This window comes from Crassostrea angulata, chromosome 2 (assembly GCF_025612915.1).
Source record: "Crassostrea angulata isolate pt1a10 chromosome 2, ASM2561291v2, whole genome shotgun sequence".
Classification (NCBI taxonomy): Eukaryota; Metazoa; Mollusca; class Bivalvia; order Ostreida; family Ostreidae; genus Magallana; species Magallana angulata.
The window spans coordinates 3,904,917-3,919,162 of record NC_069112.1 but is presented as its reverse complement, the minus strand read 5'-3'; the positions used below and the strand labels follow the sequence as shown (position 1 = coordinate 3,919,162).

Genomic DNA, 14,246 nt, shown 5'->3' with positions numbered 1-14,246 from the left:
ACAGTCCACCATTGAATTGCAAAATACAAACTAGTGGGTATTGTTTTTTTATACAAAAAAACACATGTCTCCCCTTCTCCCAAAGGATTGTAATATGGGGCAAATTTAATAAGTGAAAAAGAATGAAGTCAGCTATATGTTAGATATCATCCATATATGATACAGTTTAGAAAATGAATTAACTTGAGACACAAGATTGGTCAAGGTCAAAAATTATGGAGGCGTGCACTCCTTCTCAATACCATCTACCTATGTTCCAAGTTTGAAGCCTTAATGTCAAAAGCTATCCAAGTTACCACCCAGACAAAATTTAATTATTTTTTTTTTAATTTGACCTTGAGTAAAACAAGGTCAAGGTCAAATATTAATCAATAGTACACCTCAGTGTATTATAATTAATCTTTGTGTAAAGTTTGAAGTCCTTCTGTCAAAGAATATTTAGGAGGTGAACAATGAAGTTTTTTCTAATTTGACCTTGAAATATAATTTTTAGGTCAAGGTCAAAAATTTTGGTAAGGTTGAACTGGACTATATACCATCTATGTATGATACAAGTTAAAAGATTGTATGATTAAGGAGTCTTGTGTTATGGTCAGGACTATATTTTTTATAAAAGGCTTGACCTTGAAGAAGATAATGGGTCAAGGTCAAAAATTTTGATAGCCTGCACTTCTTCTTAATACCATCTACCTATGTTCCAAGTTTGAAGTCTTAATGTCAAAAGGTATCTAAGGTACCACCCAGACAAAATTTAATTATTTTTTCTTAAGTTGACCTTGAGTAAAACAAGGTCAAGGTCAAATATTTATCAATAGTACACCTCAGTGTATTATAATTGTTCTTTGTGTAAAGTTTGAAGTCCTTCTGTCAAAGAATATTTAGGAGGTGAACAATGAAGTTTTTTCTGATTTGACCTTGAAATAAAATTTTAAGGTCAAGGTCAAAAATTTTGGTAAGGTTCAACTGGACTATATACCATCTATCTATGATACAAGTTAAAAGTTTGTATGTTTAAGGAATCTTGTGTTATAGTCCAAACTCTATTTTTTATAAAGCGCTTGACCTTGAAAAAGAAAATAGGTCAAGGTCAAAAATTTTGGTGGCGTGCACTTCTTCTCAATACCATCTACCTATGTTCTAAGTTTGAAGTCTTAATGTCAAAGGGTATTTAAGTTACGGCTTGGACAAATTTGGATGAAGAAGAATAAGAAGAACTAGAGCAAAGCTCGTTGCAAAGCAACGAGTGGGTTTTCCGCTAATGTCGAAAGCAACGCTAGAAGTACGTCTAAGAAGCAGAGTTCTTTATCTAGTAACAAAGAAACCTAAGTACAAAAAGATAAAAAAAACGAATGATTCTTGGTACAACTTAACATAATCCGAATGTTTTTAAGTACGACTTAACCAAAAACCCTTAACCATTTCAAGAACGACTTAACAAAAAAAACCAATGTGTTTAAGTACGACTTAACAAATTTGACTTCATTTTAGGTACAAGTTTACTTTATCTTGAACTTACATCTTTTTTCTTAACCCAGAATGCAAAATTAAAATTTACGTAAAAAATCAATTTTGTTTAAAACATAATTCTGAGCAACTTTTTCTCTTCACTGCTTTTCAAAGGGTTGACCTTTCGTACTGTGTGCTCGTTGCGTCATTAATTGTCAGAAACTTATTGATGTAAAGTTTAATTTACTGTACCTCTGTGAATATTTTCTATGTAAAATTACTATGAACCAGACAACATTGAAATGGTGAACATTTCAAAGGGCCCCGCTTATGTTATTTCAGAGAATTCTGCTTTGACCTTGACCTATAACTTGAAATTTTTCCAGCTGGCATAGAACTTTTAATTCAATTTCATTCCCCCTAACATACATACATTTTTGTTCAATCTGACCAAGATTAAGCATATTTGGAAAATAATCTACTATCTAAAACTAATTTTAAAAAGATCTGCTATGACCTTCACATTGACAGACTTGGTTCACTGCACGCCATTAACCAATAAACTCTGTAAAGGTAAAATATTAGCCAAATTGGGGCTAAAAGGAGAGTATATCTATGCTCTTAAAATATGGATTTTTGTGTGATCTGATATGACCTTGACTCTTCATCTACAAATATCATTCGAGGTCATTGCATATATTTTGATCAAAGGCATCATGTGGGTGAAGTATGAGGCTGAATGGAGCAAAGGGAGAGAAGATATACTCCGGACAAGGATTTGTAAAAATATAATTCTGCTATGACCTTCACAGTTTCTTTTCACTGAAAATAGGTTCAAGGTCACTACACACCCTTTCACCCTTTACTCAAACGCTCTTCTTATGTGAAGTCTGAGCCAAATAAGGGTTAGTAGAAATTATATATGCTCTCAAAAAAGGATTTTTGCATGATCCGATATGATCTTCACCCTTTACCTAGAAATTTCATGCAAGGTCACTGCACATCGTTTAACCATAGAGACACACTGTGAGTATTAGCCAGATTGGACCAAAGGGAAAAAAGATATGCCCCAGACAAGGATTTTATATATATAATTCTGCTATGACCTTAACCTTATACCTAAAAACATGGTTCAAGGTCACTGCACATCCTTCAACCAAAGGAACCCTGTGGATGAGGTATGAGCCAGATTGGGCCAAGGGGAGAGAAGCTATGCTCCTGTCAAGCCATCTCGGATGGACAGACGGACAAATTGATCACTAGAAGGCGCCCGCATAAACATGCCTTTTTATCTAATTTAAAATAGTATCCATGCTATCTGCCCATGGTGAATAGTCATCAATATTTACAATATTTAACCAAAAAATAGCTTTTAAAAATATTTGAAAAGGTAAAAATTGTAAAAACCCCAGCGGGATTCGAACTCATGACTTACAGGTTCCTAGTAACCCTCTAACCCACTGTGCTAAGGAGTTATGTGACCATTTTTTAAAAGAAACTACATGTACTTATATAATTACACTTTATTTTATTGTTTATTTCGATAAACAATACGTCACAACATGGAAGTGTCCCATATCACCTTAAACTCGGAACACCTCTGACCTAATAAGATCGCATCATTAAATACAAAGTTTGATTTAACTCTAATTTGTTTATCATCAAGAAATTGTGCATCGCTGACAAATAAAGTTTTCTTCTGTATAATGAAATACCAATTAACTGACTATTCGGACAATAGCAAGTTTATTGTCCCACTCCACAGCAACTATTTCCCTTGGCTTTGCCTCATTAAATAGTTGCTGTCTTTGGGGACAATAAACTTGCTATTGTCCTCATACCCAGTAAATACTAAATAGGCATATAATATCCCATCCACCTACATTTCATGTTATATAACCTCCCGTTTGTAACCTTCAATTTCACTGTAAAGTCAACATATCTGTCATAGCCGCAAGTTTCACAATTTATTTCTGCTTCTCATGTACTTAAAATCAGGGGCCTTAATATTGCTTACCAATTCCAACAAGAGACATCCCTCTAACTATTGATAATCATTAAAATTCATTTCATGAATCTACGCAACAATGATAAACCTTCAAGTACAGTCACTCTCAATTTTACAAAAATATTGACGGTACTTTATCCGAAACTGTTCCTTGTACCTTTAACTTAGTACACTAACATTTTTATGAAAAGACTAAGAAAGCTAATGCAATTCTGAGAAAAAGAATACCACATATTGCCAATTCCATTGAGGTTTAATAAAAATATGGCCATTTAAGTGAACCCACCATTTCCAATTTCCTTTAGTAAACACAGATTTACAGGGTTCTCCATAGTAAAACATCTTTACCTGACCTTTTAGAGGTCAACTTTTGTTCAACCACCTTTAAAAAGAAACCTTATTCATACCAACATACCCCTACATGATATAATCATGATAAAAGCTTCACATCACTTAGAAATACCCTTACATGTATACCCCCCACCCCCCAATCTTTTGATTTTCATAAAAAGTCATGGTTTGAAATGTTTTACCTAATTTTATGAAACATGTGGCAATTTCCTTGAGTAATTTCTCACACATATGAAAACAATCATCAATGATTCTAAAATTTGATCTTTATTTGTTTATTGTATGATTTGTACCATTTTAATTAACAAATAGACAGCTGTCCTGCTTGTGATTTCTTGTTTTCATGAAAAAAGTAAGCTAACAATCATATTTAGTGAATATCTAATCTATTCTGATTTCTAGTCTCCTTCTAACCATGCTAAAACAGTAAGTTACAACCTACAAGTTTGACATCTGCCTTAAATTAAAATTAAATTCAAACACACCCAGGTAGCTGGAGACAGATCGAGTTGATTTCAATGACAAATTTTCAAATTTGACATGTTTTTCTACTTTTTTTTTATGCATATATACCTTAGAAAGGTAGAAATAGGTTGTTTCTTGTTCATTTCAAAAGTAATTATCATAGCAGATGTTATTTCAAAGTCAAATGTACATTTACATATCCTACATGTAATCTTAATGCAGACAATTAAATAGAGGGGGGGGGGGGATTTTTCAATTATGTAAACACATCTAAATATCTTTATGAAATAAAAAATAAAGGAAACATAATTGCATACTTTTATTGAAAAACAAATTTTCACAGCAATTATGAATTTCTTTATAAACAGCCTTAATTTTGTTTTCATAATTTCTTATCAAACACAAACCACAACATGGCATGATGCTTTCTTCAAGTTCCAATATTGTTTATGCATTATCGGATTTAATTTGAATTACCGGTAAATAGTCTGTAGAACACAAGGAATATGCATGTGGATAGAGGTGACAGGTTAATCTCAGGAGCTGACCCACAAGAATCAACAGGTACCGGTAAAAGCCATGTGGTAACAAGAGTCTGTTTTGAGCTGAAATAAAAAAAAAAATAATTAGCTGTGTTTACATACATGTACTAGTAATAGCTGTGTTTACATTAACATATGCATAGTATTTCTGGAAAAAATACACTGACCATGCAGTGTAATAGGTATGACATATCCCAATACATGACATAACATTTAGGCAGTACAAGATCAAAAATTTGCATATCAAGTCATAATATAATATTAAAAAATTTTCATAGGTATAAACACTTATCAAAATGAGAGAGAGAGAGAGTTTGAGAGAGAGAGAGAGAGTTTATTACCGTACTTGTAGTGCAACAGTCAATATTTCAATTCGTAAATTACAAACGAATATTACCCACCGAACAGAGTCAAAGTACATGTACTGGTATTAGCTTCTGGTATACCATTTTTTATCAATTCTACTGTGTTGTTTTTTTTTGCAAATAAATTTAGCAAGGGTTTTTGCTTATTTTCTTATGAATTACATGTTTTAAAAACAATACTATGTGTAATAAGCATAAAACATGTATGAGTAAACTTAATGAAGAATTTTTAATAAATTATTTTTCACAGAATGTGGTACATTACATGTATGTCAATCTTTATAAAACTAGCGTATATTTCGTGCGCCATAAATTGCAAGTTTTTTGTAAATATCATTTACTTGCATGATAGGTATATATGGTCTAACCAAAATTTTTTTTATAAAGCTACTGCTGTATGTACCACATATATGTTTTGTCACAAGTATACATTAAAAAAAAACAACCCCAAATTCCAACAGTTGAAATAAACTCAACTCATTCTCTGATAAGTTCATTGTGTTTTGTGCGTGCATATCTTACTTGTCTGCTGCAACAGCAGCCAATCAGCGGTAAGCTGAATCCACAAAAAGAAAGTTTGTGTTTTAGGAGCGGGTAAATTGTTTATGCGACACTGTCAAGAAAACCACACCAAATAATAACAGGAAACATAAATATTCACTTATATGTATTGTGTTGTAAAGTAAAGGTTTTTAACACTTATTGCATCTTGCAAAACATGTGATGACCCTTAATCATCTGTCATATATCTGATATACATGTATATGTAAAAGATGGGAGAAATAACGACGGAACAAACTGGGATTCGAACCTGGCCCTCTGAATCTCTAGTCAAGTGCTCTACCAACTGAGCTACATGTATCTGGCACCGGTATTCAAACCAGTCTGACCGTCACATTCCTTCCCCCTTAAATGATCTTCACCCTCGAAGATCACCCCTGGCAGGAGTTAACCTGTTAGTTCCAGGGGTTGGTCACAACACCAATATTGTAACAGGATGGGAGAAATAATGAAGGACCAAACCGGGATTTGAACCTGGGCCCCCTGAATCTCTAGTCAGGTGCTCTACCAACTGAGCTATCTGGCACTGGTATTCAAACCGGTCTGATCATCACATATATAAAGAATTATTTTAAACAATGTTGTTCAATAAAAAATAACACGCGCAACCTTCAGTTTTTGTCTGTAATTAATCAATATTGGCGTGCGATCAGTTCTCGCCGAGTACCATTTCTCACCAGTGCATTGTTACGTCATTTTATCAACACATAAAATTATATACGAAAATATGATGTTACAGTGCACCAGCGAGAAATGGTCCTCGACGAGAACTGCTCGCAGGCCAGTACTGCCAGTAGTCAGATTAAAAAAAGAGAATAAAAAATTACATTTAAAACATTAACAAGGACAATTTAAGTATATACACATCATAACTGCTAAACAAGAAAAATTATGTGAACTGGTAGAATGGTACGCATAGTTCTAACTTGTAACCTACATGTACAAGTACATGTACCGGGTACCCGTTGGTCTGCTAAACCTTTCTAATGATACAATGATTGGCATCATAAAGATATTAAAGTCATGTTTTAACTCTGAAGTCTGAAGTATACAATTTTATTTACTTGAAGTTATGTCTACAGGATATTCATGACTACATTTGGAGTCTTCTGCACAAGAATATATGATATGTTTCTAATTAGACCCTGCTTTGAATTTTGAGTTGAAAATTCACAATCTGTTATTTTTTTAAATAGATAAATTCAGTTACCCTTTCCAGTCCCCCATGAACCTCGAGCGAGTCTAAACATCCATGAAACATGTAAAAATTACACGTTAGCCTAGTAAACAAACACCCACACCATAACAAAAACAAACAGTGTGCACGTACTTACATGTACATCTATACTATATACTAAATTATAACTTTAACTTTTTTAAACTTTAAAAGGAGTAAAAGCCTCACCTTCTTCAGTAACATCCACATAAATCACACACTTTAATGTCCATCTTTTCCCCTTTATTACTCGTAGCTTATCAACGGCTGATCGTCGACAGAAGTGTGGCTGTCAGAATTTCCTCGTAAACGATTCACACGAGAAAAATATCCTCCTTAAACAAATATGTAGTATTGTTCCCTGTGCATGTTCATATGTTTCACAGTAAATTGAAAATGCATTTGTACGTCGAAAGAATACACAACTTCTCTTCTGCATTACGGCTCTCTCTTTTCTACAATGCCGTTCGTTACTGTTTACATTCGGCGCGCGCGCGGGGGTTACAAACAGGGGCGCCCCGGCAAATAGCTGCACATAGAACGTTAAAATAATGTGTGTTCATTGAATTCATAAATGATATAGATGAAAAAAATGAAATTGAATCACAACTATTTATCTAAGACGCAACACAACGTAATGCAGTATATGCCTGGGCCTTAAAGTGGCATTTGTTCGCTTGTGTGTCTATGTAGACAAATTAACTCGTTCATGTAACGTTACGATTCACACATATTTGTTTTATGAAATTTGAAAAAAATAGGGCACAGAACTTATTAAATTTGATACCAAATGACATTATTTAATATATTAACAATAACTGAATTAATTTTTTTTCATAAAATGATAACGATTTTTGCTATCAGAAAAATACGTGTATGAGCTGCTGACCCCTAATTATAGGGGCCAGCCCTTTTTTCTTAATTTTAAATGAAAGCTCTCGTTATTCTAAACAACTTTTGTTCTATATGTATTAACAAAATATTTTTAGTTTAAAGGTTATAATACAAAAAGCAACAAAATTTCAGCCCCGAAAAAATCTTAAACTTTGGCGACAAATAGCTCAAAAACTAACAAAGAAATTACCAAAATTTTCATGCCAGCAAAACTATAAAATGTTACCGACAATTTCGCCAAATTTCATGCATCTATCATCTGTAGTTCCCGAGATCAACTCTGGACAAAAGACCCCCCAATTTTCAATTAAAGGGCAATAACTCATAACCGGAAGTGAATTTTAAAAATTTGAAAAAAACGTCTAGAGATATTAATATCATCTACATACCCTGAAAGTTTCATAGCAATCAGACAAAAAATGTTCGAGAAATCTCGTGCACAAAATTTGCGGGAAAAAAAAAAAAATAATAATAAGAAACAGTAGAATAACAGAAGGGTTTTCCGTTGAAAAACGGAAAACCCTAATAAGAAGAAGAAGAATAAGAAAGTCGACAAAAACAATATGTCTCCCCTTTGAAAGGGGAGACATAATTAGAGATACAATGAGCAAACTCAACAATGATACCACCCCCTTAGAAAATATATTAATTCAATAATTTCTCTTTTAGAAAGTAATGGAAGTTCCATTTTTCTTAATGACCTTCAACTGGCAAAAATGACCAAAGTTCACAATCAACACTTATTTACAGATCACAAGAATTCTCAGTGTCAACTTTAGCTTCAGATCCAATCAATTCCATTACAAGGTATAAACTAGAAAGGAATTATGCATTTTTCTTTAAAATGACATAACCGATCTTTATGTAAAGTAGGAACATCCAATGTTTCTTCATAAGAGAGATATGGACCCGACACGGTTGCACAGACAGACAGATGGACAAGGTGATTCCTAAATACCATCTGAAACTTTGTTTGCGAGGAGTATAAATATAAACCATTCATTAAATATACAAAACATATGCTTGGCAACATTGATTGAATGAATATTCCTTAAAAGAAAAACTTCCAAAAAGCTTTCATTTTTTTCCATCAAGAAAAATTCACAAAAATGATGGACAAAGTCTGATGTCATATTATAAAACAAAAGAATTCACTATTGAACTAAAAAATATGAATTTGATCCTTTGACAAACATTAAATAATACAAAATTTGCTGGGCAAAATGGAATGAATACAGTAATTGAATGAGAAATACATTAACGCAGATTTAATTTCTTTTTCCTAGCAAGTCCAGTAGCTTGTCAAAGCGATTCATCTTTGCCTCATGTTGTTTTCGCATTTCTTGGATCATTTCATCGCCTTGTGCAGTTAACTTGTCAACATTTGCCAACTTTGCTTTTTTGGGATTTTTGAACTCTAATTCATGATCACCAGTTACACTTGTTGATGGTTTTCTTTTACCAGTATTCTGATGTGCAGATGTGGATGCAGAACAAGCAGGTGCTCCTTGACCATTTTCACCAGAACGTTCTTCTGACTGTGGACTGTTCAGTGTCCCCTTTACACTGTCATATGTTACCTTAGCAGTTGTTGAAGCTCTATTTCCATACAGTAAATTAAATTCTTCAAAATACTTCCATGTAGTTTTCTTGTTTCCCGTTTTTTGATTATCATCAACTACTTTTTTGTAGGTTTTCTTCAAATTTTTCCACTTGTTTTTAACTTGGTTGCAAGTAACAGGGACTTTGTGGTTATTTAATGTTTTTGTTATCCGATTCCACAAAACATCATGGTTTTTAACTTGTTCAAACTCTTCTTCCATGTCAGATCTGATGGAGATCAATTCTTTCTCTTCACACTCCTTCCAAATATGAACCTACCGAAAAATATAAAACTTATCACTAACATAACTCAAGGAAATGATTTACTTGAAGAATGCTGTATCCCAATTTATGTGTTTAAGGTGCATGGTCTTATTGTTTCATTATAACTGTATCAAATAATTTTCTATCGAAACAAATTATCTTAGACAGTTATAGACGTTTGCCTATTTACACCAGCAGAATTAGTGTCCCTTCAAAGTGTTAGAAATATTCAAAGTAAATACAATAATTTCTATGGGCATACTAAAAAAACCCCAAACAAAACCCCAAACTGCATAATGGGAATGTTTAGAAAAGGAAACCGTTTAGTTTCATCACCCAAATTATTAGATTTATTCAAATCTGCATGTTATGCATCGATTGTAAACAATTAAACTTAAGAAATATTAGTGAACAAAACGTTCACAGTTTTTTTTGATGCGCTAAAACATTATGACCTTTATCTATAGCAATTTCATAGTTTTAATACCATTATAGCCGCCTCAACCTCAGGGGCGAATTTCAATATGAGGCGAAATAACATGATACCCTTTTGTGTCATTTGTTTTTAAGTCAAATTTTGTAAATAATTCTTTTTTTATCTAAATATCACTAAATTTTGATGGGAAAACTATTGCAAAGTCTATTTTTTTAATACAAATTACTAGCATAACCATCATTTAAAAGCAGTCATAAAATTTGATGTAAAATCAGACCATGCAGCTTTAAGAATCAAATTGGTTGAATTAAATTATGAATCATTTTCTCATTAACATGACTGTACATTTTATTAAGTTAAACATGTATTTATTCATTCAGTGTCAGTAGGAATTATACAAGTAATATGGAATGCATGGTTATTTCATTACCTTTTCAGGTCCGTTTACTGGGGAAGAGCAACTACTGCTACTTGTACTTGGTCTACTTGTGTCACTTGACGTTGTACTTGGTCTACTTGTGTCACTTGACGTCGTGTTGTTAACCGCAGCTTTATATACCTGCTCCTTAAGATTTGGGTCTATAATGTGAAGAAATATTTAAGTAAAAATAATGAAGTATAGATACTAGTCTATAGTCTGTCCCAAGATATTTATGCAGCACATTTTGGACGATTTTTATTAAAAATACAACTACCTGTGAAAGAAGTGCAATTGAAATAGTTGAAAGGGATATTTTCCAATTATTCCATTGACACTCTATCATCTTTCACTCGGAAAAATTCACAGGAACGAAAACAGATTCCTTACAGAGATTTAAAATGGGAAATGTTTACATCTTTTCTCCATTCGGAATACATCCGCAATTTTTCAACGTTATCATCCGGGCTTGCTGCAATAAATAATCTCCGTAGACATCACACTTTTAAGCATTGAATTGAAACCTGACAAGCTAACAGGGGTGTTTCAATTGAGAAATCTTGGGAAATTTTTCATACTTTCGAATGAACATCGTTTGAATCCTGAGGTATTTATAATTATCAAGCAATTAAGCCAAATGTGAATCCAGGATATCTTGGGACAGAGTATAGAGCAATTTTCTTTTCATTAACAATTCAGATTGTGAATTAATTGAAAGCTAAAAAAGATTCGTTTTTATTGTTTTACACAAAGTTATGAAAGCAAAGGCATATAAATACATTTACAGTACTTATGCAACATAAATTAATCAGATATTTATATTTTCTATGTCTCAGAAATAAACCAAATTCATTTTTCAAGTCATTTTTGGTATAAACACAGTCAAAACATAATTAAATCCTATATAAGGCATTTTGGCCTTTAATTTATTTGATTACATTTTGACTATGTTTATCTTAAAAAAAACTTGAAAAATGTTCCAGAATACAATTTTAGCAAAAAGTCCCACTAATGTAAATCAAGAAATGTTACCGCAGTTAGGGTCGTTCACCATCTCGTACAAGTCTCTTGATAAGACTGCTTGCAATTGCTCTGTACCTCTATAGAGTGTTATGTGTACCCTACAATACATTTAACATATTTTAATCTACTAAACTGTCAAGTTGTCAACATCAATAATCTGGTTCTGTGATAGTTGGTACATTGAATATGTTAAAAGCAAAATTAACCCTAATTTAATGCTTTCAAAACTTTTATTCAAGGTGGCCAAAAGAAATTTCTGTCATATATTCAGTATTAACTTCAATCATATATATATTCATCAATGTTAAACACCGTTAACATTTTCACATGTAAACTGTTAAACAAATTACTTATGCATAAATGTTCCAAGATGACAAATTTTCTGAGTATAAATCCCACCCTGTTCAAGATAGTGCGCAGGTCGATTAAAATGTACGCATAATTCTATATATTCAATATAATAAAAGATAAATGCGACAAATTAAAACTTACACATCTGCATTTGCACTTTCCGACGCCATCTTAGAACTCGAGTGATTCTACAGCGTGCTTGGGTTTTAGAAGGTAGAGTTCATTAGGTCAGATGACGTAATTCGGGTTGAAACTACCGGTGTTCGGTTGCAACTCTGTAACTATAGTACGTACTCGAGTATGAACCGAAGTCGCCCAGAGTGAACATTTTAAATACTTCTTGTCAAAACTAATTCGTACAGGGAATTCTCTGTGATTGCAGTTAAATTTCGTATTTTCATTAATTTTGTCAAAACATTAAAGATTTAAAGCGTAAATGATGTCAGCACAGTGTTTTTTGGTTGGGAAATGTTTTGTACTTATTACAACTCAAAGATTCGCAGAAATCTTTCTGCACGAGATTTTACGGTACGAGTTACTAACACGACTCGACTATGATTAAAATTAATGTGTACTTATAAATAGAAAATGGACCATTCGATTAAACAAGGCGCATTTGCAAGAAATTGGGAAATGTAAGCATTTTAACACGAGTCAGTGTACAATAAGCTCGTTAAGGTGGTTTAAGTGTTTTTTGATATCTTTTTTTGTTCTACTGTTCTGGTTTTTCAAGTATTGATTAACATTTTGGTGAACAACCTGGTTATCTGAAAATCAAGTCAACCGATAGATTAACCTCCCTGCCGAGCATAAGCCTATTGGGAAAGTACCCTGTACTTCGGTTTATACATGCTCCAATTGCCCTTGCAAGCTGTGGTAAGTATCTATCCAACGCTTTCTGGATTTTCCCCCACAGCAGCAATTTGAGTACGGGTAAAACGCTCTACCTGGCCATTAGATGAAGGTCTATAGGGAGTTGTTCTTGCCTAGTGAATGTGCAACAGATCGCATAATTCCTTTAACAAGTCACTTTTAAAGTTTCGCCCCTGATCCGAAAACACCTGGAGTGGGTACCCAATCTTTGCAATCAGCTAGCCCGGAGAACAATACATACAGACTGCTACATGCAGGGAAATGACCAACAAGGCATTCCAACTACATCCACAAGCTAGTCCAAACTGCCGTAGCAACCTACAATTTGATTTCGATGCCGAGGAACGGAGAAGGGTATGCTGGAAAGAGACTTTGAGGTGCATGTACTGCACGTATCGAACAGAGAGCACTCAATTGTACGAGGAGGTAGAAACTGGACTGAGAGGACTAAATGCAGCAAAACCTGACTTAAGTTTGTGGGCAGCCCTGTTGGACAACCCAATAATGGGGACTACACTCCAAGATGTCTTCATTGTCCTCAACTGCCCAGCCCCATCATATAGTGGTTTGCAGTGTAATGCAAACAAGGTAGGACCCCGAATTGTTGACATGGTCAGAGAAGACCTGAAAAGGTTTCCCAAGACAAACTCCAATTGCCGTGGACGGTGACGGACGATACAACAATCCACTCCACTGGTCCCGAGACAGGAACCCCTTCCAGCCTGCAACGCAAAGCACTTAAACAATATCTGAATATTTAACACTGGACAAGACAATAATTGGAATTGAAACAAGATTTGCAACATCCGGCTTAAAGGAACAAGATGCCCAGATCATCGGGGATAGTGCACAACCTCCATACAGATGGGTCAGCCCATTGGCAGAGAGGTCCTGGCCACAGAGGAAATAGGCCAGGATTTATTAAGTGATTCAGAGCCAACCTACATCGGACAGATTACAACTGATGGAGACAGTGCTGCATACCGAGGAGTGCAGATAGCATGGACAGACCGTGGAGGAGGCCTTACGGGATACCCTCCGCCTTGCACATTCCCAGAAGAAGGTTGTTCATAATGCAAAAATTATTGACAGGATGTTTGCTGGATGAACAGCGAACGACAGGAAATCTACCAAAAGAAAATATGAAGCGTTGCACAGCAGGGTACGAGCAAGTCTTAAAGAAACACCAGGGTAACACAGATAAGCTGGTCAACGTGCTCAGCCATGCCACAGATGCCATTGTAAATTGTTACTCTTGGAAAATGTTGGAGCACCTGTGCCAGTCACTAACTGACAAAGGACTGCCAGAAAATTGTTGGCCGAAAGAGTATCTACCACCACATGCTCGGAGGATGCAACACAGAAGAAGACCAGCGCTACCTCGTTAACTACCGATTTAGCAGAATTACCCTTACCTTTACCAGTTATGGA

The 14,246-nt window shown here is 34.2% G+C and overlaps 1 protein-coding gene and 1 long non-coding RNA gene across 2 annotated transcripts; both read right to left on the bottom strand.

The window, feature by feature from the left end:
- Positions 1-4,574: 4,574 nt before the first annotated feature.
- Positions 4,575-7,467, bottom strand: LOC128172916 (uncharacterized). The gene is made up of 2 exons (XR_008242384.1): positions 7,144-7,467; positions 4,575-4,875 (listed from the first exon to the last, which is right to left on the bottom strand). It is a non-coding gene; the product is annotated as an uncharacterized LOC128172916 (long non-coding RNA).
- A 995-nt stretch (positions 7,468-8,462) lies between these two features.
- On the bottom strand, positions 8,463-12,210 carry LOC128173513 (uncharacterized). The gene is made up of 4 exons (XM_052839213.1): positions 12,084-12,210; positions 11,601-11,689; positions 10,581-10,729; positions 8,463-9,725 (listed from the first exon to the last, which is right to left on the bottom strand). Exons 1-4 carry the CDS (start codon positions 12,110-12,112, stop codon positions 9,117-9,119), a joined length of 876 nt encoding a protein of 291 aa, XP_052695173.1. The 5' UTR covers positions 12,113-12,210; the 3' UTR covers positions 8,463-9,116.
- Positions 12,211-14,246: the final 2,036 nt, after the last annotated feature.